Raw genomic sequence first — 24,619 nt, forward strand, 5'->3', positions numbered from 1 at the left:
TCATTACTAGTTTTGTATAGTGAGAACTGAAGGTAATAATTGCATTAATAAAAAGTATTAATGCATATTACTTTTTTCAATATCAGGCATATCTGATTTGTCCCACTAGCTACTAATAATCCTCTCTTCCTTCAATAAAGATAATGCAAGTCAGAAAAACACCTTCCTTACTGAAGAGAATACCAGTAAAACGTTCTACTGGTAAGGAAAAGTTACACATTAAAAACTAGTTTTTCCTTGTCCAGCGCTAATTCTTCCCGTCATTTGCCGTTGCCGTCCGGTAAGTTTGAAGCTGTTAACCCCTCCTCTCTGCTGTCGAGGCAACTTTTCGGAAATGACGAGCGAAATAGGGACAGGTTAACGCAAGCCCTGCCTACCAGCCCTTAAATCTGTGTGCTTTTCATCACGTAAATACAGTCTCTTCCTTGTGGAGCTCCGTTCCGTCCCGCAGCTCTTCAGAGACTTTCAGCAGCTGTCCAGGTGGTCGCGATGGGGAAGATAGAGTGGGCGATGTGGGCCAATGAACAGGCTCTAGCTTCGGGGCTCAGTGAGTATGAAGACTTTACGTTAAATAAAATGAGCTCATTTTAAAATTTAGCATGGAAAGAACTAATTGACTTTATAATATATAATTTGTGATTTTTTTTTTCTCTCTTAGCGTTTCTGCAAAAATAATTTCCTGCATCGTCACGATAAATGATAATAAATTTTAACAATCTTGCTTTTTTGGCATGGAGTCACAGAAGGTGCATTGTTTTAATCTCACCTTCCTGTTTCCTTCTTTCAGTTCTTCTTACTGGAGGAATAGTAGGTGTGGCTGGCCAGTTCAGAGGCTGGGAGTTTGCTGCTTATTCAGTGTATCCTTTACACCTAAAACTCACTTCAAAAAATTCAGACGATGGGGGGGGGAAATATAGCTTTCTTTTCTCTTTCCTTTCAAGGAGTTTCATGTAGTCCTTGTATGCATGAAATATGCAACTATTATCTATCTATCTATCTATCTATCTATCTATCTATCTATCTATCTATCTATCTATCTATCTGTGCAAACCACAGTATTTGCAAAATGTTGTGCATTAGATGTGTAGTTAATGTCCTGCCATAAGTATTTTTTTTAAATGACAGTCTTGTTGGCAGTTTTGGTTATACTGGCACACTTTGTTTTTCTGGTTGTGAGGAATTAATGAAGTATCAGCCTTGACAGAAAACCAGTGCCGCTGGTGTGTTTGTGTGTCTGCTTGAATATCCAAGAGGCAAGAGGGCCAAAGGAACAAGTGTGGAAAGAACGTAAGCAGTGCTCCAGTTTTCTCTCTATTTTCTTTATCCCATGTTATGTGATGATCATAAAATGATGCTTATTTGTTGTCTGTTAGGGGCCAGTATTGTTTCACAGTGTGCGTAAAAGCCTTCGGACCGCTGACGAGGAACTACTACGTCAGAGCATTTTTACATGCAGCGTGAGTTTATTTGGGTTTTATGCACATTTGGAATCTACAGGTGCTGGTCATAAAATTAGAATATTGTGATAAAGTTCATTATTTTCCATAATGTCATGATAAAAATTAAATTGTCATATATTTTAGATTCATTGCACACCAACTGAAATATTTCAGGTCTTTTATTGTTTTAATTTTGATGATTTTGGCAAACAGCTCATGAAAACCCAAAATCCCTGTCTCAAAAAATTAGAATATTATGAAAAGGTTCTCTGAACGAGCAATAAAAATAATCATCTGAATCAACAAAGTAACTCTAAACACCTGAAAAAGATTCCTGAGGCCTTTAAAAACTCCCAGCCTGGTTCATTACTCAAAACCGCAATCATGGGTCAGATTGCTGACCTGACTGCTGTCCAGAAGGCCATCACTGACATCCTCAAGCAAGAGGGTGAGAAACAGAAAGAAATTTCTGAACGAATCGGCTGTTTGCAGAGTGTTATATCAAGGCACCTCAGTGGGAAGTCAGTAGGAAGGAAAAAGTGTGGCAGAAAACGCTGCACAACGAGAAGAGGTGACCGGACCTTGAGGAAGATTGTGGAGAAGGGCCGATTCCAGACCAAATTAAATTTTCATCTCCATAAAACTTTTCAGCAGATGGAAGCATGAAGTGCTCCAAAATCTTCTGATAGCTGCTGCATTGATCCTGCCCTTGGTAAAACCCAGTGGACCAACACCAGCAGCTGACATGGCACCCAGACCATCACTGACTGTGGGTACTTGACACTGGACTTCTGGCATTTTGGCATTTCCTTCTCCCCAGTCTTCCTCCAGAGTCTGGCACTTTGATTTCCAAATGACATGCAAAGTTTGCTTTCATCCGAAAAAAGTACTTTGGACCACTGAACAACAGTGGTCCAAAGTGCTGCTTCTCTGTAGCCCAGGTCAGGCGCTTCTGCCGCTGTTTCTGGTTCAAAAGTGGCTTGACCTTTGACCTGGGGAATGCGGCACCTGTAGCCCATTTCCTGCACACGCCTGTGCACAGTGGCTCTGGATGTTTCTACTCCAGACTCAGTCCGCTGCTTCCCCCAAGGTCTGGAATCGGCCCTTCTCCACAATCTTCCTCAGGGTCCGGTCACCTCTTCTCGTTGTGTAGCGTTTTCTGCCACACTTTTTCCTTCCTACTGACTTCCCACTGAGGTGCCTTGATATAACACTCTGCAAACAGCTGATTCGTTCAGAAATTTCTTTCCGTTTCTCACCCTCTTGCTTGAGGATGTCAGTGATGGCCTTCTGGACAACAGTCAGGTCAGCAATCTGACCCATGATTGCGGTTTTGAGTAATGAACCAGGCTGGGAGTTTTTAAAGGCCTCAGGAATCTTTTTCAGGTGTTTAGAGTCACTTTGTTGATTCAGATGATTATTTTTATTGATCGTTCAGAGAACCTTTTCATGATATTCTAATTTTTTGAGACAGGGATTTTGGGTTTTCAAGAGCTGTTTGCCAAAATCATCAAAATTAAAACAATAAAAGACCTGAAATATTTCAGTTGGTGTGCAATGAATCTAAAATATATGACAATTTAATTTTTATCATGACATTATGGAAAATAATGAACTTTATCACAATATTCTAATTTTATGACCAGCACCTGTACTTGATGAGTTCGTGGGAGACTTTGAATGTGAATTGGTGAGATTGGCCTGCTGAGGTTGCAAAACAGCATTCCTCCTCTTCACTGGATCTTGCTAAATAAAAAGGCTTATCATTCGCTTTCTGTCTTTTGTTTTCCCTCTTCAGGATCTGTGTTCCCGGAGGTTTTATGCTAGCAACTGTCCTTGGATGCGTCTGCCTTGGCATTGCCAGCCTCATTTATCTTGCAGTAAGTTGATGACTTTTTTTTTTTTTTTTTTAAACCAGATTTTGGCTCCACTTGAGCAGATTGATAACTTTGAATTCTAAGAAAGGAAGTACAGAAACAAGGAAATTATAATAAGGAAGAGATTGTTACTCAGTCCTTCCACGGTTGCGACATGACCTCAGAGTTTTGAAACTTGACCGGTCAAGGATGTTGCTGAACTCCTCAATAGCTCAAAGTGGTCAAGCTATAGATAAGTGTATATAGTTGATGCAGTTTAAAACGCAGTTTTTATAGCTTTACAAACAAGAATGTTTAGAAAGCAATCAGCTTTTAAAATGTATGTTTCGGTGACTAGATAGATGCTCATCAGACTCTAACTGACTTCGTCTTGCTTTCCAGGCAGCTATTCGAGGTGAGCACTGGGAGCCCATTCTTCCACGGAAAGAAGTGCGAAAGCCAGTCGCAGAGAGCATCAAGAATCCTCCTCAGAACCCACCTCCCAGGCCTCCTCCAGAGATGCGCAGGAAACAAGCAAAGGACCTTGAATCAGCTGCCTATGATAACCCCGTCTCTGTTACTGCAGATGAGTAACAGGTCCAGAGCTTTGCCCTTTTAACTCACCCTCCTTTGTCAAAAAATGACACAGTCATTGTTTAAGCTCCCTGGATTCAGTGACTGTAGATGAGTTGGCAGAGCCTTCCTTACGTCACGGATTACTGGAACTATAGTTCAGAGAAAAATCAATGACGAAATTTAGTTTTTTAATTTTTTTTTTTTTTACTTTTGATAAACAAAAAAATACTGTAGACAAAGTTAATTCTGCAGCTGCTAGACTGCAACCAAGGGCAACTACTGTCACTTTAGAGTACTGTATGTTAGATGTTAGCGCTTACCGGTCCGATGAAGCAAAGGTTACAGCCTAATGCTGCTTTATGTTTGAGTTAAGTTCTTTTTAGCATGCATACGCCTTATGGAAGAGGTGTGCACCTTAACTGTAATTTCTATGTGTTTATGTTTAAAAACCTTGGGTTACAGTTGTTTACAGTTTTATGGTACTATTTATACCTTTAGATAAAATTAGCTGTTTCCAGCTGATATTAGCCTTTTTATTATTTGTTTTTTGTTGTTAGTCATGGTTTTATTGTCTTGTAAATAAATCTTTTGCTTCCTTTGAATCATTGGTTGCAGACTTCTGTTTTTTCTGTTTCCTTTAAAAATAATTAAAGAAATAGCATTTGCAAGTTCCTCTTTTCGCAACAAATGGATTTCAGTCTTACAGAAATTCCCTTTTCCTTTTGTTCTCCAAAGTATTTTTTTCTTTTTGTCTACAATCATGCTAAATACAATCCATTATTCTTTTCAAGAGGGAAGCAGTGTATTTATAGATTTGCTTGTGAAACAAGTTTTGCATGTTTGAGTCATTTTATTGCGCAGGCAACAAGGTTTTCTTTTTTTTTGTACTTTTTTTCCTGTTACTGGTCACAGTTTATCTTTAATGGGTTGCAGGCTGTTTGGAAACCTCAACCATGAAAAAATGGTTCCTTTTTTCAGAACTAGACTGTCACATTAGATGTAATGTGACACTCTAGTCCACATTACATCTAAAAGCATGTTTGGTTGCCATTTTTTTTCCAATTTAAGAATTTTTAAACATCTAGGTTTGAAATAGCAGTAAGTTAGAGAGTATTTTCCACAGGATTTTAGCTATAGTCAAAGTTTGAAGAGATAATTTGAACTCTGCAGTCAAATTTCTGCAGAGTTCTTGAACGTTTTCAGACTGAAACTCTGCTCCACAGTGTTGACTCAAGCTCAAAGAGTGTGGGTACATTATGGGATCCACAAACACAGGTATGGATCCCAGCACAACGTGAAGACAAAATAAACCAATATCTAAAGAAGACTTGATATATAAGGTGTAGAAAAAACTCAGTTGAAAGCAAGACCTATACATTGGTACTGCATGTATGTGCTGCCTAGAGGCCTCTACAACTGGGCCAAATATCCTCATAATATGGTTGTCCTGATACAAGCTGCAGTTTGAAATAAAATCCTTCACTACTCAACCGAAGTTCTTCCTGCAGAGTCTTTTTATCCCCTGAAGCATTCTCACACCAGCATGTTGAAGACAGCTACCAATCATACACCACACTGTTCTTCCTAAATGATAGTAAATATGGAAAAAAAAGACACATGGTGTAGTGCTAAATAAAGGAAAACCTTTGCTATTTCATGACAACCAGACTCTGACTGCCACAGTTTGCAACAGTTTAGAAACTTAATTTTGCATAATAAAGCCTCCATGTGGTAGGAAAAGTAGCTATGTTTGGCCATTACTATAATACTGGATGGCCAGGAAGGACTGTCCATTCCTTGGTGATGCTAAGAGAAGTGTTGTTTCCACTTATTATTATTATTATTATTATTATTATTATTATTATTATTATTATTATTATTATTATTATTATTATATAAATACATTATTTAATAATAGCAATTTGTCTAACTTGAGCACATTTCAATTGATTTTATTTGAAAAAGAAGAAAAAAAGTGATGCAATATTCCATCTAACCTATAGAGGGAGACCTCATCCTAACTGTCCATAAACACTTAGAAGAAGAAAGAGTCTGAATTTTACCCTCATCTCACTGGTGTGGTATTGACAGCTATGAAAACAACATTTTAACAGTATACAGTTTATATTTAGTCAACCCACATATAGTCTACAATGTCTACACGGGCCTTGAGAAGGCTCAAAGGGAAACAGCGGGGTCAGGAGGCCTTGGACCTCGGGGACCTAAGTTTGGGAGACAGCCCGGAGGAGCAGGCTGAAGCTGAGGTTGGGGAGGAGCAGCTGGACACGGCTAATGCTGCTAATGTTTCTCCCCCTTCCAATAGCAAAAGCAGCAGCCGAAAGACAAAGAAAAATAAGGCTCAGAAAAACTTCAGTAACATTTATGAACTGGTAAGGCGACGATAAAAATGGAGTGACGTGTTTCTTGTACAGCAACGGCAGTTTTTGTCTCCAGTTGTTTACATCAGCTCCTGGTAGCTTACATAGCTAAAACATGCTAACAGTTACTCTCAGTTAAATATTAACAAGCTAGAGTTTTGTTCGACTAGCCAACTCAGTAGGTACTTCTAAGTTAAACACATTTTAAAGCTTGTCTAAGGAGAAACCAAAATAACAGAGTGGAGGTTAAATTAGTTTCATTCCTACATTATTGACCGGTGTAAAAATTATGTAACTAGGACAAATTTCTGTTTTGTAATGTTGCCTCTTACTCAAAAACATATTATAGAGATTATATAGACATATGCTGACTGTCAGAGTACTGACACTGACCGACTGCTTTATCTTTTAACATTTGTCAATTCAGGATTTGTTGTGTGCTTTTGTACATTTGAAGTTACTGAAAATTTTTTTAGAATCTGGTCAAGACCAGATTTATCATGCAATATGTTGACATTTTATGGTTTACTCCAACCAATACACCTTTTTGACTTTTTTATCAGATAGGTGATGCAGAAAATGAGTCAGATAGAGTTTCACCTGATGAAGATCCAGAGAAAAATAAAGGAAGTGGAACCAGAAAGAATAATAACAAAGATGTTGAGAACCAAGATCAAAAGCATGAGGAAGAGTCCACAAAGGTAAAGTTAATTAACTTAAACGTTTTATCTAAAGATACATTTTTTATGACTCATGTGTTTTCTTTTTCTTTTGCAGTCAGGAGACAGAGCTAAAAAGAAGAAAAAAAAGAAGAAAACCAAAACATCAGAGGATGGACAATTAAATGTATGGGATATATCCGATTCTGACAGGACAATGCCATAATTCAGTCTCAGCCTAATTTACATCTGTAGTATAATTAACAGTTTATAAGGCAGAAAGTTTTACACCAAATTATTCTGTGTTGTAGAGTTTATGCAGTCAGTGCCGCCTCGGTTTACAGAATCTTTACTAATCTTGGCAACAACATAACAATTAATATTAGGGATGTGCCGATCAGGTTTTTTCCTGCCGATACCGATCACCCATGAGGGCCGATACACCGATACCGATCACCGATACCGATCACATAATTATTATTATTATTATTTTTTTAATCATAAACACTACCGGTTACATTATGTGGAAAAAGGAACCATGAATTCACCTTAATTTAGACAAAAACTTGTTTTTAATAACTTTTTTCAAGAAGAAAACTAAACAAAACAGGCTAAATAATGCAAAGAGCCAAAATAAAACCTCTCAACATTGCCAAAAATATTCAAGTATAAAACTTAACATTCAAAGGCAAAAACAGGATTCATTACAATAAACAATACAGAGTTACTGAATGAAAACTTCCTGATAGCATGGCGGCTAGCTGATTACTGCTAGCTCTGATTGGCTGTTTCTGACTGAGCGGAGTAATTATGCAGATCAGGGAGGAGATCGATTATTTTTTCAGAGATTATCTGTCTCATGTTAGGACAGCGAAAGTTTTAAAACGTATGTAAAATTTATTTTTTTTTAAGTTATATGCTGCAGCTTTAAGCAGGTTCGGTGTGAGAGTCACTACCAGGTGGAGCAGAAGCGAAGCTCCGTCTGTGAAATATTACTACCTGTAGCGTAGCAGCGGCTCAACAGCGAGAGCAGAACCAGCGTCTTACATCGCAGCTCGAAGACTTAAATAATTTTGCGGGTTATTTGTTTAGCTTTCTGACCGTCATGCTAATCCGGGTGAGTGTTTGTAGCTGTGCGCTGCTTTACCTGCTATCTGATCCTCCGTATGTCTTTTTTACTGCAGTGAGCCTCGATGTAGCCAAACTCCGTCAAGTATGGCACTGTTTTTATGTCGTATTAGATTCGTTGTGTTGATGCATTTTGACCTGCTTCAATTTTCCGCCGCAACACGCAAACTTCCCCATTCACTAAGTGCGTTATAGTTCCACATCGCTTTGGATTTGTTGCTGCGCGTTTGCGCAGAGTGAAGGAAAGAGGAGACCAGCTGCACAGGCAGGCTGGAAATGAGAAGCAGGTGATCGGTATCGGCAACAAGAGCCAATGATCGCCGATCACCGATCATGCACTTTTTCACGAAAATCGGCCCGATTATGATCGGTGACCGATCGATCGGCACACTTCTAATTAATATGATGCCACAACTCATTCAACATGCACTTTTTTATTACTTTTAGGGAGCTGCAACTGAAAATATTGATTTACTGCTGGAGAACGTGGAGCTGTCCAACGGTGTGAGTCTGCAAAGTGAGGACTGCGGCTGCTCAGTCAGGAGATCTGTGCTTCATGTGGAACACAGGTGTGAACACCAACCTGTTTGACGCTGAAGATGCATAGAAAACTGACAAAAATCGTGAACACAACTCTTATTTTAATGTGCTCTGTCATGATAATGCATTGGATATATTAGCAAGATTATATGTTTCAATTGTTACACAACAGGAGATAATTCAGCAAAGTTAGTCTGTCCCAGTATTATATGTAGTGACCAGTAGTCACAGACTTAAAATAAAGGTCATAAGAAAATTAGTGATTCCACTGGTGTAAAATTATCGACGAGGCTGGAACATTTCTTATCATCTGAATATAGGAGAAGCAGAGAAATACAGCTTTATAGATTCAAACCAGAGCATGAAAACATGAACTTGCTGCCGGATTTGTCGGGTGCTTTTAGATTGCAGCTAAAGAGGATGCAAATCTTGCTTTAATTAATTTATAATGAAAAATAAATAAATTGAGTTTCATGTATTCAGATTTAATGAAGCATAATGTTTTCCTTTTCATTTCATTGATGTTGGTAAAAATTTGGTTGTGATCAATCCTTACATGTCACAACTTTTATTTTTAGGCCATTGTGACCAGGGCTGCACAATACATTGCAAATTTATCATTATCTCAGTATTACTATTCGTAAGAAGATTATCAAAAAGAACTGACTGGACTGTCTTAAATGTTATTTTAAGTACCATGCATTCTGACTCTCTGTCCCAGTATTATATGTAGTGACCAGTAGTTTCATGCAGCATGAACAGGTTTGGCTAATAAGTGGTACTAAGGTGGACCAGACATTAAGAAGTTTCAGTAAAGGTGTCCCAATGCTGAAAGAGCAGACGGCAACCAGAGCAACTTCTTCCATAAATCACTGTTGAGGTGGACATTTTGAATCTTCTTGATCTGGCATCAATATTTGCTGTTACCAAAAGCAGAAAGACTGTAGCACTTATTCATCAACATTCATTGTTAGAGTCATATTGCTATTGCAACATTTACCAGTATTACTGCAGATCACATGTTTTCCTAATATTGTTGTAGATTGTTAGATCATGATTCATTTTTAGGGAAACGTTAGCTGCCAGAAAGTGGTAGCTGCCGCACAATGTGCTCATCGTTGTCTATGCTATTTTTGTAACATTTTGTTTTAAACTGAAAATTATAAATATAAAAAAAAGCCACATGGAGTGAATCTTCACAGCTCATCGATGTCGTCAAAGTGACTGTTTCTGGTTTGTCATCAGGAATCTCAACCCAGAGACTGAACTGAAGAGATACTTTGGAGCTCGGGCTGTTCTGGGTGATCAAAGGTAAGAGGTTTTAAAAATAAAAAGTGTTGTGTCATTTTGATGTGTAAGATTCATAAAGTTGTTTTTTGGTTGTTTTTTTTTTTTTTCTAAACAGACCTCGGCAAAGAAACAGGCACTTTCACCGCAGCACTTGGATGACCAGCCCAAAGGAGAGCTGGCCTCGCTTTAGCCGACCCGGTGGGTCTTTAATCCTAAATATTAATAAAATATTTAATTTTTATGTGATAGACCAACACAACCTTCTAGATTATTTTAACATTAAACACTCTACTTGGTGTCAGTCTGTGACACAACATCCCAGTTAAATATACTAAAGTGTGAGGTTGTAAAGTGTTAGATTTAGAAATATTTTTGCAGAGACACAAGATGATAACGAGCCACATGATTTCAGAGCTCAGTTGTCCTGTATATCTGTTCAACTCTCCTTCATTTAATTATTATTTACGACATCCAGCTGTTGTTCTTTAGGAAACCTGAATAGCAACATTTACGAGACTGTTATAAACGTTGCTATTCAATCTCTTATTACTAGAGCTTCAATAGCAACGTTTACAAGAGCTTGAAAGTACCTTAGCAAAACTTTTCTCAGTTTCCCAGATTTGCAGTCAGGCAACATAAAACTGGCTAAGAGCATTTTTGGGACCATGACGTCATCACAAAGACTGGCTTATTGTTCACACACTGAAAAACCTTATTGATTCATTTACCTTATCTGTCTGATGGATATTCACGCCATAGCCTGATGGCATTTTTCCCCCACAAATGTCAATTTAGGTTATTATGAAAAGTTCGAAGCCAGGCCTCATCTGCACACAGAGCCTTGTGTTTTAGGTGTTTAGTAACTGGCTCACACAGTTCCTATTCTTGTTTATGCTTAAAACAGGTCATCTGAGCCACTCCTAATAGGTTATTGTGTTATGTGTACTGACCCACAATGTCTTGCATGCTACTTTCTGTTTCGCAGTAATTTAGCGGTGATTAAAACCTACAATCACTGGAATAGCCACATTACTTGTCATGTTTAACTGCAGGGTACCACAAATTTGCATTATAATCTTCTTAAAGTTGACAGTTTGGCTTATTGTAGATTTTAACTTTTGTATTGAATTGTAGTTTCATTATTATTTTTTTTTTTTGCTTGTATAAATCTTATTCCTTAGAGTAAAGAGCGTTACATAAAAGCTTGCTTTACTAAATAAATAAAGTTTATTTGATAGTTTTCACCTTTTTTATTGTTATAATAATACAAGTTTAACATAAATTAGCTCACATGCTTTGTATTTAAATTCTTTTTAGTTTGTAACCCTAATTTCTGCCTGCTCAGGAATCTCGATGACCTTGCTGGAGTCCAAGAATGGCGGTCATTATTTCACCTTTGAGCACAACCGTGACTACCAACAAGTGCAGTTCAAGTTCTTAGATGCTGTTGAGTCCATGGATCCCAACAATATCGTGGTGAGTGGTCCTCTCATGGAGCTTAAATCTGTTTTATCTTTACAAGGTGAAGCTTTGCGAATCCAGTGGAGTTGTTGCTAAATATTTTGTTCCAGCTTAAACTCCTGCAGTTTGTTTTGCCAAATAACTTTGATGTTAATATTTTACCATTTTGGAACTTTAAATGACATGGCACATTCAAAAACACTGATAAAATTCATCAGAGATTTTTAAGAAAACATTTGTAAAAGTTACACAAAGATACAAAGAAGTCCTTTAGCTTTTCATTGCTGCTCTGTTTGTGATCATCTCCAGGCAGCAAATATCATCATAAATATCTGTCTTTACTTTGCTGTAAAGAAATCAATGTATTTTACCATGACTTATTGTCAGGAAATTAATTTCAAAGTGAACCTATTGAGTCCAAACAAACAAACAAACAAACAGTTATAATAAATAGAGCAAAACATTAAAAGCAAAATAATATTTTTTTTCGAGATATTGGTTTATTTTATGTTTTATATTTTAGTTTTGTCCTTTTAATTTTCTACTTTCTTGTAGTTATTTATTTTTGCTTGTTTTAAATTGTACTGTTTTTATATCTGAAGTTTATATAGTATGTATTTCATTTTTAATTTAATGGCTCTTTAGTAACCATTTATATAGAAAACATTGAGATGTTTTCACCTTTATAAATGGAGGTTATCGGATCCCTAGGTATCCCGTTTAAATGTTTATAAGTTTCCTCCTTCTGATGGCAACTGTTTAACAACGGAGAAGGACTGACTGCAGAAACTCTGTATTTTTAATTTATCTCTATTTACTAAAATCCAGCGGTATATTTCTGTTTTCCGCTTTATTTTCTGCAGGCTCTGCTTCAGCTAAATCCGTATCACATTGATTCCCTGCTGCAGCTTTCTGACGTCTGCAGGATACAGGAGGATCAAGAGATGGCCCGCGACCTCATCGGTGAGGAGAAAACTGGAATGCATTGAGTTTTATGAGCTGAAATTTTTAGAGGACCTCTTTGCACCCAATGTCAGTTTCTTTTTAGGAACAAAGGATTTGTGTTTTACATGCATACTGAAAGCCTGATGTGAAGATTTACGATCATTTACTTTGGTTAGTATCAAGTATTACCCACGTACGACCCTGTAAAACATTCCTTAGTTGATTTGAACATGGGGATTTTTCTTATTGCATTTCTAACTCATTTGTCGGTTCGTCCATAAAGCCTTGCAGGCTTATCTATTTTAGAAAACAAAGTCGATCTGTTCCAAGTTTGTCCTTTTTATAGACAACTGATTTTGGCACAAACATGAAACGATGCAGCCTCTCTTGAGAAAATACTCTGCTGTCAATTATAAGTCTGGTTTTCATTATCGTATCCTAAAAGGACAAGCGGAATATTGTGTCCAGATCATTACATTTCACTATTCCTGGTCTTGTGAGGATCCTTAAAGTAAAGGCGAAGCTAAATTAAAAAGCTACTTTTTTAAATCCTGCAGAGATCAGTGCACATTTTGCTTCACATTTAGAGTTGTGTTTGTCAGCGACTTTGGACAAAAATGATGACAAATAAACTGATGTCTCCTATTTTTGTTTATGAGTTTATCAAATTGAATCATTTCAGAGCTGTGGGCTTTTGCAAAATGTGACTCAACAAACCAGCCTCTGTTAGGCAGTCAGGGTTCAGGCTTCATCTAAAGCACAATGCTATGTTTATTATCACAGACTCTGTCCTTTAACATTTTTTCAATCAATGTGGAAGAGTCACAAAGGACATTTGTCTTCCTCCTTGGATAATTGATTCAGCCCAACTTTACCATAAGACAGAGGTTTTCAGTTTCAATATTTTTAGGTTGTAAAGACACGCTGGTAAGATTGTAAATAAGATTATGACTGCCAGAGCATGTTTGTTTTATTGTTGTTCCCTGCTTTTCCTCATTGGGCAGCAACAGAACATCTTGTTATGAACTCCTTTAGAAAAATGTCTTCTCTTTTTATTCTTTGTGCAGAACGGGCTTTGTACAGCTTCGAGTGCGCTTTTCACCCTTTATTCAGCCTAACATCAGGAACCAGCCAGCTGGATTATTTGCGACCAGAAAACAGGTTGGTTGTGTCCTTTTTTTTAAATCTCCTATGTTTGGTGTTGGGAAGCGTCAGTTTGACCCCAGATTAACATTTTGAATGTAAATTATGTTTTATGGCTCAGCAATCCAGTAATTTAATAATCCTTGTTTGCAGAGCATTTTATCTGGCTCTTTATAAGCACATGATGTTCCTGGAGAAGAGAGGATGCCCACGGACCGCTTTGGAGTACTGCAAACTGATCCTTTGGTAAAAGAAGAAAATGTGTGATTTCCACAGTCTTTTGAAAGTCAAAGCTAACAGAATTTCTCTTTGAATTATTAGGGGTTTATTTAAATTCATTTCTGACTAGCATTTTGTTTCTTAAAAAGGAAATTCAAACTGTGACTATTATGATGCATGCAGCATAAGCAAGCCATAAATATGCATGCATTAACTTATCTGCTGCACATTGCCTGAAATTTAGATGGACATTTGTAGGCCTGTCGCGATAAACGATAGATCAATTAATCGCACAATAAATTAAACCCATCAACCTCATTTTAATTATCGGCTTTATCGTCTCTTCCTGCCTTTTTTCTTTCTCTTGATGACACTGAATGAAAAAAGGCTCAACTCCGTGCTCTCCACTGACCCTCCCATCCTCATTTCCTTAGTATAATGTCCAGCGCACACTACACGAGTTGTCGGCCGACTGTCGGCCCATTTTCAAAACCTGAGAGACACATTAGCCACAGAAATCCTAGGTATAACGGTTCAATCAGGTTCGATTGTGCCGTGTGGTGTCCAGCCACATGGGCACAAAATAATGGCTACAAGTCCAGTTAACTAATTTTAAAGCCAGGCATTAATCAATGCTTTACTAGAATCTACCTGTGATGCATGTGGCTAGAGTCAGCGTAAAGTCCTGACTGAATGAAAATCATTATAACCTATTTATGTCACGTTAACAAAGAGCAGCTGAAAAGTTACCGGGTTTATCAACTGCGGTAGCAATTTGGCTTCATCTCCTCCCCTTGTTATTTTATATTCTTTGCACGAAATGTTGAATAAATATTAATGTTGTTTCCACATATCATTGCACCGTGTCAGCTGTTTGGGATTCCCCTCGTTATTTCCCCTCAGAAAGCAGGAGGAGAATCCGCGCTTTCTGATTGGCTACCTGTCACATTCAACAGGCTGCATTAAGCTCCCAGTCGGGGAAAAACCCTGATTTAGACCGGAGCCAGGACGATCTAAATCACACTACAGGATGATCGGTTACAAAATCACCAGCGACAATCGTAGATCGGCCAACAATCTAAGATTGTCATAAGGAGAAAATAGGGGCAAAAAATCGTGTAGTATGAACTATTGCATTAGGTAGTCGGATGTGCCTGTCTTCTCTATTTAAATATAGTGATTACTGAAGGGCAATATAGTATACAGACTTCATACTTAGCACTCTTTTGGTTGAATGCAGTATTTATTTCCACTTTGGCTTTATGTTGTTTAGTTTTTATTCAAGTACGTTTTTTGTTAATTGAGACTGAGAATCCATTTTATTTTTGTTTTTGGTTGTTTTGTTTATTTAGTTTATCAGTTCCAGTGTTATGTGTTCTTTTGAAAATAAAGTGTATGTATCTATGGCAGGAAATCACAGACATTATTAGTCATTTCCATTAAATCAGTGTCAAAAGGTCTTGAAACAATATTATCGTTTATCGCAATAATTTTTTAGACAATTAATCGTCCAGCAAAATTTGTTATCGTGACAGGCGTAGACATTTGCACAAATGTTTGTGTATTGTGTGCAATATTGATATTCTGGGTTTTGCTGCACTTCCTGAAAATGTAGTAGTTCTCCTAAAAGTGATTTTCCAAAGTAGATCTACACACTGGATCAAAATTGCTGCAGAATTTCAGTATTTGATGTAACAGTTGCACTGGATGCAATATTTAGAAGAGTACTTGATGTAAAGTCCCATCAGCTGCTGCTCTGCATGCCAACATTACTGTTCTTGCCAACATTGTTCATTCCTCTTAATCTTTTTAATGTTTTTCACAAATTTCAGTGATTTTCTTTTTTTTTTTTTTTGCCTTTTTGGGAATTTCATTGAAAGACCAACACAACATATTGCATAATTATGAAGCGAAAAGTTAAGGATGTTTTCAACACTTTTTCAAATCTGAAAAGTGAGTCAGACATTTGTATTCAGTTCACCCTGAAAGCAATGAGAAGCCTCTCGATTAGAACACAGAATTAGCCAGACAACATTAGCGAACAAACAGCATCATGAAAACAAAGTAACACAGCAGACAGATCAGAGATGAACTTGTGTAGAAGTTTAAATCAGGGTAAGGATAGAAAACTGGGTCCAAAGTTGTAAGTCTTTGAAGATCACAGTGAATCGCTGCTGTCCGTCTACATTAACAGGCTGGATCAAGGAAGAAGGTGCTTTAGTCAGATATATTAACAATGTTTGTTATGCTTGATCCAGACCTCTGATTTAAAATTGATGAAAATGTTCCTTAGATAAAATATTTATATAGGTTCTGATGCTTTATTACGCATAAATAAACCATTAAATGAAACATTTTTGACAGCTTTCCGTAAATCATTATAAAAGGATATTAGACTTCTCATCATATTATGTGAACGTGTTTTTAAGTCCTTTAAATGACTGTTTTACTCGTGGTTTTGTGTCTCACAGTTTAGACCCAGACTCCGACCCGCTTTGCATGCTGCTGCTCATCGATTTCCTCATGCTTCGTTCCAGAGAGTACAAGTCTCTTCTTCAGCTGTATCAGGACTGGGAGGTAAAATGGGGGCCTTTGTGTGCAACACTTAACTCCTTAGAAATCTCATACTGATTTTTTAAATTTTTTTTATAACTCTTTATTTCTTTCCAGGAGCATAGAAATCTGTCTCAGCTGCCAAACTTTGCATTCTCCTGCGCGCTCTGTCATTTCCACCTGAGTCAGCAAGAAGATGTGGATCCTGAAGAAAGCGACAAACAGAGGCGACAAGCTGACCAGATGCTGCAGAACGCTCTCATAATGTTTCCTGGAGGTTAGATGAAATCCTTCACACACCCTGTGTTTAGGAACACAACTTATAGAGAGGTTTTCATCATTTATTTCTGGCTGTAATTATGTTGTTTTGCAGTTTTGATGCCTTTGCTGGATCTATGCACTGTTCAGCCTGACAGCACAGTCTCTTCCCACAGCTTCTTTGGCCCAAAGAGTCAGATAGGGTAGGTCTCCTTTTTCTTCCTAATGTAGCGCATAACCCACAAATGCTATTGCATAAATGCTGCATGCTAAAATTGATCTGTCCACACCGTATAACCAAGAAAAAAAAACTTTATGTAACATATGCTGCAGATAAAGATCATTGTTTGAAATCCACCAAACGTCATGTGTCTGCAGGCAGCCACCAGCTTTGGCTGAGCTCACGGCTCTGTATGTGGGGAGAACGTACAGCCTGTGGAAGGAGGCGGCGGTAATGCTCTGGCTGGAGGAGTCCGTGAAGGAGGTGCTGCGCCGGGTCGATGCCAAAGATGCTCTCGTAGAGGACTGCCAGAACAAGTAAGCTGTACACTTCCTGCTTGCTCGCCCTCACTCGTATTTCTGCCGGCTTTGTCATGCGTCAAACGAAGACGAGCCATGTTAAGTAAAAATGGGTACAATGTATTTATTTACTGATGAACTTGGACTCTATATTAATAGTTCATTAATTTTGATAAGTGTTGTCATTTATCGCTCTGTTATAGGAGAAAGCAGAGATACCAGAGTGCACCAAGAAACATCCATCGCCATGTTCTCCTGTCGGAGATTAAAGAAGCCACCTCCACTCTGCCTCTTGTAAGAAGTCACCAGCTGCCTTTCAGAAAATTGAATGATCAGGCTTTATGTGCTGATGTCAATATCAGATTTTCTTTAAATTGGATTAAATTTGATATCAAAGGACACTAAAACATAATATTCTTAAGGATATTTAATAATCGCAGTAGTTTTAATACAACAAATGAAGGAAGGAAATATCCTTCATATTTCCATACATTTAACACTTTTTCCTACTTATTAATATCATAAAAGTTGCATTAAAGCACACAGTGTGAATTGATGCACGAAACTGAAAATGTTAGGAGTTTGTAGTTTTGGTGGGTTTATTAAACAGATAAACAAATCCATATCTGAGCTCATTCATTGGTTCTCTCTGCAGATATCTTAAAAATCTCCTGCACAGATGATTCCAATATGGCAAAACTTGCTCTACTTTTAGCAGGCATGTTGATTGAGGCATGTTAGTCTGATTGTGTCAGAGAAGCTGACCAGGCCTGACTCCTGAACGCTGTCATCACCACCCTGCAGCTTGTGGTTTTCATGTCAGCTGCACCGAATTAAAGCTGCAGTATAACATTGTGGTGGAATCTGCCATAATTTTCACATTATGTGCTACTTCATGCTTGGAGAACATTGGTGAATAAACAGCAGAATGAAGATTTAAGACGCACAGCTGTGAAAGTTGTACAGAAGTTTAAAGCAGCTTTCAAAGCACTTCTTAAGCTTCCATATGAAAATGGAAAGAGTATGGCATAACTACACCTGGTGAAGTGCAGCATCACAGTTCACTCTTCTCTAGCATTGCTGATCTGTCAGTCATAGATGAGGCACTGATTTTAATAACTTTATTCTAACTATAAAATGTAATGGCCAGTTTTGATTGGTCTCAAGTCATGATCAGCTCATCCCTGCTTTATAGTTTCCTATTTTCCTAATATTATTGCCATAAACACCAACAGGCTGATGGAAGCAACATTTCCACAGCTCTAGCACACAGATTGCAAATTTCAACATATCTGCTCTGTGTTTTTTATTTATTTATATTTTTCCTTCTTCAAAGCGACACGCAAAAAAGCCCGGCTCCACTCCACAACAAAGTTTACCAACTCATGATCCAAACCTTGAGAATAGACTCGTGTTTCTTCTATTTAAAGTCCAGACATTTTCTTGGGTGTGATGAACTCTCTGTTCTTTCCAGGCTGTAGATGAGCGTAGCCATCAGCAATGCTGCAGAAAGTTTAAAAAGCTAATTATTTTTTCAAAGGTGATAGTTAAAAAAAAATGTACGGTATATTTCTAACTCCTGTAGGAGGTGACCACTCAGCCTGTGATGGGTTTTGACCCTCTGCCTCCACTGGACTCAGTGATTTCATACACCAGACCAGAAAGGTGATGTGATGCATTCATGTGCATGATCTTCATAGAACAAACATTCTTCTAACTTTAGTTCATTATAAATTTAAAGCATTGTCCCGATTTAGTGGTTTTTGTGTCTTCACATTCAGGCAGCATGTTGGTGCATCCAATGAGAGCACGCTGTCGCTGTTTTTCCGCTCTTTGCTCCCAAACTTCAACCTTCAGGTGAGTTACACAAGTTCTGCTGCTGGATTCTTGGAAAGATTAAATCGTTTAAATTACGTGACATAAATGGCGGAACAAAATCACAAAGAAGACCCACATTATTACCCTGATGTCGACTGGGTGTCTTTCAGGAGTAGTTTGTGAATGTCTCTCTCTACGCTCTAAAGAGGAAGCTGCTAATGCATCCAAAGACATTGGCACTGAATATGAGCTGAAAGCACTAATTAAGAACCCATGCTGTGCATGTGGAGACGACATGTGATCAGCAGCTGTAAGCCCCACAGACACAAGTTATTTGTCTCTTAACAAATTTTGTTACTCTGTCCAGAGTTTGGTCATTACAGTCGATATAAACTTGCTTCTTCGACAGGCGGAAAGTAAAGCAGTCTTTAATATTCTTCTTCCTGTAGCCTTAAGGGTTTTTGCAGAACTTCCTGCCACATTTGGAAAGAGGGATGTGCTTAACCTCTGTCCAAATAAGAAGCCAAGCTTCTCTTACAGCAAAAATAAGAGAAAGTTGACGTAGTGTTTGGGGAAAAAAAGAAATCATAAATCTAAATGCTGCAAAGTTCTGTCCTGGTTTTAGATCTTGGTTATGTGATGAAACATAGTGCCTGTAAATGACTGACCTGGACATGTGCTATTTTGTTATGGATGCTTGTCTGATTTTATGAGATTTATGCATCGCATCGGTGAATAATTCTTAATGCATTCACAATTCTGTAAAGTTTCTCATTCCACATTATTACCAGCGAGTCTCACTTTGCTATTTTTTTTGCAGTGCGCTCTTTAGGTTTCTGGAGATTTTTCAGAGTTTTTCTTTCTTCTGCTTTTTCCGGCATGTTGAGTACTGACCAATTTCAGGGGAGCTTTTGAGTTTAAGCTTATTAATTTTGACGTAAAAATCATTCAAGTAGAAAAATTATTGCTCAAGTGACGACTTTGTCTTTAGGCACTTTTACACTCTGAGACATGGAGACAATTTAATCCAGTTTCCTAGATTTTATTATTTTAAATGTGCACTATTTTATTGTTACAACCAACAAAGACATTTCTTTCAAATACTGGCCACCTGCTGCTTACATTTCTTTTAGATGCGTTTGTTCACAACATGCTGTTTTATCCAGGCTTGTACTGCAAACAAGCAAAGAACGAAACAGAATCCAAAGAAAAACGTTCATGCTTTGACAGCCCATGCACCACTAGTGGTAAATCTATCACAGCTTGTCAACAATGGATCTAAAATAAACCCTTTGTTGTTCATTGAATTTACATGAAATAGAAATGTCCTCTCAGAAAATTACAAAGATCCTAGCAAATAAAAATGAATAAATCTACCTATCAATACATTTACAAACAGTGATTTGAAAAAGCTTTTGCTCCAATGCAGATTTCTTTTTAAATGCTCCTGAGTGTTTCATCTCATCAAAGCCATTTCATTTACTACATAATAAGTGACACAGTTGGTAGCGCTGATGCTACGTCAGGATCATAAATTGGACCATAAATTTTGCTCCCACCAGAAAATCCCAAAGATTAATTTCCACCTGTCGGTTCATGACTTTGAGACAAAGCCAACTTGGGTTGTTTAGCAGGACTCAGACAGCACATCCGTAAAGAAACAAATCTACTAATGGGAAAAAAAAAAAAAAAAAAAATACATCTGTGTGTGCAGCAAAGATAGCAACATTATTTTAATTAAATAAATAAATATAGGATTCCTGTAGCAGTTTTTCTGTGTTGGTTGAGCCCAAACTGCTGATTGAGGAGAATAGGAAGAATCATTATAGATGTAAGCAGCAATGATTCTACTTCTATTAAGGCATATGCATGGATGAATCATAATTTCTTCACAGAGAGCTGATTCGAACCAATGATCTTGTTTATCACCTGATTCAATTTGTTCCAATGTTTAAGGGATTACCATTTAAGTATGATATATGGAGTGATGTTTTTAGGTCAGCATGTGTTTACTGCTGTTGAATCCCATGTAATTTCTCTGAAGACAATCGTCGTCATGACCTCTTCATCAATTTAATCTGCTTGCATCGAGCTTGAACCTGTCTTTCCACATTAACTCGCAGGTGATTGGAATTAGAAATATGTTCCACTATTTGGTCTTTTATAAATGCTGAATTAAATGCAAACCCCTTAACCGATCTTACTCATGAATCTTACGCATGAATCCTCCAAGTATTTTCTGAGTCTGATACTTTTTGCTCTTTTTCTCATAGTTTCACTAATTTTTTATGATGTTGCCAGAGCCCCAAAAAACATTGGTGTGGCGCATCATCTCTAGTTTTCCGGTTAGCGGTTACAAAACCGACATAGATACAGCTGTTAGGCCGCAGCACCCTGCAGGCCTTGTGGAAACATTTGTGCTGCTAACAGCTAGGAGGAAATATTTTAACACATGCCCTTGACTGATGAAACATTTCCTCCCAAAGCTCATGGTTAGCCTAAAGGGACAACGACTATAGAGCATCTATTAAGGCATATGACCTTTTTGCAGTTAATTTTGTCTTCTATTTGCCAGTGTGTTGGTGAAGAGTTAAACAATGAAAACATTCACAAAGTTGTTTGCTTTTGCAGCATGCTTGCTATTAATGAATTTTATTCATTGGGATGATGAAAGACCACTGTATGGAAATGTCAGTGAGTTCATTTTCACTTAGTTATTATTCAACCTCTTTTTTTTTAAATAATCCTTGATGTATGGAAAATAAATAAGTGACTGCATGTGTCTTCCATTAGTTGAGCATCTTCCAGTTTTATTTTAACCTTTTACTATGCTCTAAGGCTTTTAGACAAGTGCCAGGAAAAAATTTGTGGGATTTTGGTAACGCATACTTGCTTTGTGCTAAATAATTTTTTGATTAAATAAGTCAAACCTTCTTAGACAAGTTGTTTGGTTCATACTTTGAATTGTGTGCGATAATGTTTAATTGCAGTTGTTCATTTCATTGAATTTTGATTTGATTGCCTTTTAACAAAATTTCTGAAAGCTGTTGTGATTGTGGTACAGGACATTCAGAAACTGGTTTTACTGAATTAAAGTTGATCATTTTATTTTGTTCAAAGCTCTTATCTGTTGTGTTTTTTAGTGTTTTAGGCTTTTATCATCCCGTCTTTGAGAACTGAAAGCCACTTTGTTTCTTAACAGGAAGAGAACGCTCTTTAAAAAAAAAGAGCAAAAAAAAAACAAAATGCGTAGTGTTGGATTTTGTATAAAACTTAATTTAAATGTGAATTTTATTACATCTGCTGAATAGAATTTTTTTTGATTGAATCAGGTTTTCAAAGAAGTGAAAAGTTGTTCTGGGTCAACAGCATTGCATAAACAGCTTGACCTGTTCAAAGTGAGCTTTAGTTTTTGTGTGGTAGCGTCGACTTTCTGTTGACTTCAGGCAGATCTGAAACATGAAGGTCATGCACCGACCTGCCATCTTTCCGTACATCAACCGCTCTTTGGCTCGCATGAAGTCGGGTCGCAGATGTGACAGGTCCAAAAGGATAATCTGTACATTTCACTGGCCAACGACTGTCTCCAGCTTATTCCTGGAGGATCCCAAAGTGTTCTCAGGCCAGAAAGGCTCCTGCCATCAGTCATTGACAGAAACACAAAATACTTGGAATCTTGATCTCTAGAGGCAGAAACTGATCTGAACCTGGAAAAAGAACAGGAGGAGCCTTTTTGTTTGCTATGAGGCTGTTCTCCTTTTGTTCTTCTGTCAAAATTAGAACAGGGATGAGGTCATCTCCAAATGAAAAGCCCCTTTCTGATCATGTTGTTCATTGATCTGCATGTGTTTATCCATCCTTGGGATCAACTGAAAGCACGGAAAAAAGGGCCACATTGTGCCTGTGGTCCATCTCACAAACTCATAACCACTGAAGACTGTAAGGGCTAATAGAAAATTGTGGAACGAAGTGATTTGATGCAGAGTAAAGTCAGCTGCAGCAGCAGGAGTCCTCAGTGCTGTCAGCCTGCCCCAGCGTGCGACTGAATGGCTGAATGACTAATGCTACACAAGTACAGGCCATTTAGCATTTACCAGTGAACGGATGGATCCCCTAGACAGTAATGTTCTTATAATATGTGCCCTGGTTGGAACCTAAAGGCTGCAGAGTGCTGCTACAGGATGCTGCTTGTGATTGGCGAGCAGCAGAACGACCCCAAACGAGGTTAAGCAGAGACGCATGTGTATTCAGGGGTTCATAAGTATTACTCACTTTCCTTATCTCATCAATGTTCTTGTAATCCAATGCCTTTTAGTAACATAAAACAAACAGAAACATTAATACACATAATGCTTTGCGAAAGTGTCCACTAAACTTTGACATGTTACAATTACAAAAGTCAAAGTATTTTAGTTATACTTGGTTATTTAAACAGCCTTATTTAACAACTTTGCAGTCTTTCTTATGCCTTTTTGAAGAAAAATATCTTATGCCACCGCATGATGCTGCCACCACCATGTTTTACCACAGGAGCGGTGTATTCAGGTCGAGGAGCAGTGTTCGTGTTCTGCTAAAAATGCTAATGGTGTATGAATAGTTTTGCTAAACACTGTAGAGATTAGCATCCTGCGAGTCAGCTGAACATGAGTAAACAGACGTGCCCTCTGCGTGTTTCCATCTGCATCCTTCCTGATATTATTATCTACTTAAAGAGAGGAAGAGATATAATATGGATAAAAGTAATAATGTAGAGGGTAGTGTATATGTACTGTCTGGATGTTCTTTACATGTTGTTAGATAGGACACAATTAAGATCTTTTTTGTTACAAAAACCACCAATAGAGAATAATCGAGCTGGTTCCTAGTTAAAATATGAAGATCTTTATTTTTTTTTTTTCCTCTCATTTTCAGGGCGGACTGAGACAGGAGGATGACATGGAAGTAGCGCGAGCTGGCCAGGAGCTGAACCAGGAGGTGAACCGTCTAATGGTGGCCATGAGGGACATGCTGGCAAACATCCGCTTCCAGGAGCCGCCCAGAGAGGACAACCCCTACAGGGACGAGGACGAATGGGACTGAGAGGGCAGCGCTCAAACCAGTGTTGGATGCAAAGAGTTGAAATAAAAACAGAGGATATTTTCTTATGGTTATGAGCAAGTTGGACTTGGACATCTTAATTGTGCTTCTTTTTTTTTTTTTTTTTTTTATTTGTCCAGAAAGGAAAATTTTAATTTGTTCGAACGAGGGGAACCTGCAACCCCAGAAGACAAACAGGAAGTAAATTATTATGTCTGAGTTTCACTGATCTATTAATGACAAATAACAGGCATCTTTTCTCTTCCTCAGATCATTTTTGTTTGCAGACAAAATGAACTCCTTTTATTATTGTGAGAACAATTATGTTTAACTACGGTTATACATAACAGCTTCAAAATCTAATTTAAAAGCAATTCATTCTTATAGTGGAAAAAATATTATTTGCAAGACATGAAGCAGAGAAAATGTTTATATTGGTTGTGGAACATTAATTAAATATTTAATCTGTTTTCTTTAAATAATCAAGTCCACCTTTCATTGCAGTTTTATTTCTCATGAAATACACGGTAATGAAAAAAACACTTAATGAAAAAACATATATTGAAACATATGCAGAGAAAATTTATTAAGGAACAGTGCAATAAAAGCTCATGCTGTAAGGGAGAGCTGACACTGCATCTGTATGAGGACATAAATATATCAATAAATTCATTTTTGGTAGAATTGTTTTTGTTTGAATTTACTGAATTTTTTTGTTTTAACCCCGATTTTTAAGTGAATCTCAAGTGATTTCTAAAACT

General features: G+C 37.6%; 2 protein-coding genes across 2 annotated transcripts; both read left to right on the top strand.

Moving 5' to 3' along the window:
• The first annotated feature begins 388 nt into the window (after window positions 1–388).
• On the top strand, window positions 389–4,473 carry cyba (cytochrome b-245, alpha polypeptide). The gene is made up of 6 exons (XM_014997624.2): window positions 389–547; window positions 788–857; window positions 1,213–1,287; window positions 1,374–1,457; window positions 3,238–3,319; window positions 3,698–4,473. Exons 1-6 carry the CDS (start codon window positions 490–492, stop codon window positions 3,887–3,889), a joined length of 561 nt encoding a protein of 186 aa, XP_014853110.1. The 5' UTR covers window positions 389–489; the 3' UTR covers window positions 3,890–4,473.
• A 1,413-nt stretch (window positions 4,474–5,886) lies between these two features.
• tcf25 (TCF25 ribosome quality control complex subunit) lies at window positions 5,887–24,542 on the top strand. Its single transcript, XM_014997620.2, has 18 exons — window positions 5,887–6,261; window positions 6,813–6,950; window positions 7,027–7,095; window positions 8,484–8,605; window positions 9,822–9,887; window positions 9,982–10,064; window positions 11,212–11,342; window positions 12,191–12,290; window positions 13,340–13,433; window positions 13,569–13,661; window positions 16,106–16,211; window positions 16,305–16,464; window positions 16,561–16,648; window positions 16,824–16,982; window positions 17,168–17,258; window positions 18,550–18,629; window positions 18,746–18,821; window positions 23,694–24,542. Exons 1-18 carry the CDS (start codon window positions 6,025–6,027, stop codon window positions 23,859–23,861), a joined length of 2,061 nt encoding a protein of 686 aa, XP_014853106.1. The 5' UTR covers window positions 5,887–6,024; the 3' UTR covers window positions 23,862–24,542.
• Window positions 24,543–24,619: the final 77 nt, after the last annotated feature.

This window comes from Poecilia mexicana, unplaced genomic scaffold (genome assembly GCF_051168715.1).
Source record: "Poecilia mexicana isolate PSO_F unplaced genomic scaffold, ASM5116871v1 scaffold_3, whole genome shotgun sequence".
Classification (NCBI taxonomy): Eukaryota; Metazoa; Chordata; class Actinopteri; order Cyprinodontiformes; family Poeciliidae; genus Poecilia; species Poecilia mexicana.

Excerpts from the sequence above, each read along its gene's own strand:
- cyba (XM_014997624.2), top strand. The coding sequence starts at position 490 with ATGGGGAAGATAGAGTGGGCGATGTGGGCCAATGAACAGGCTCTAGCT. Across the intron at positions 1,288-1,373 it reads GGAACAAGTGTGGAAAGAAC|GGGCCAGTATTGTTTCACAG; the intron begins GTAAGCAGTGCT and ends GTTGTCTGTTAG. Across the intron at positions 3,320-3,697 it reads CCAGCCTCATTTATCTTGCA|GCAGCTATTCGAGGTGAGCA; the intron begins GTAAGTTGATGA and ends CTTGCTTTCCAG.
- tcf25 (XM_014997620.2), top strand. The coding sequence starts at position 6,025 with ATGTCTACACGGGCCTTGAGAAGGCTCAAAGGGAAACAGCGGGGTCAG. Across the intron at positions 8,606-9,821 it reads GTGCTTCATGTGGAACACAG|GAATCTCAACCCAGAGACTG; the intron begins GTGTGAACACCA and ends GTTTGTCATCAG. Across the intron at positions 12,291-13,339 it reads GATGGCCCGCGACCTCATCG|AACGGGCTTTGTACAGCTTC; the intron begins GTGAGGAGAAAA and ends TTCTTTGTGCAG.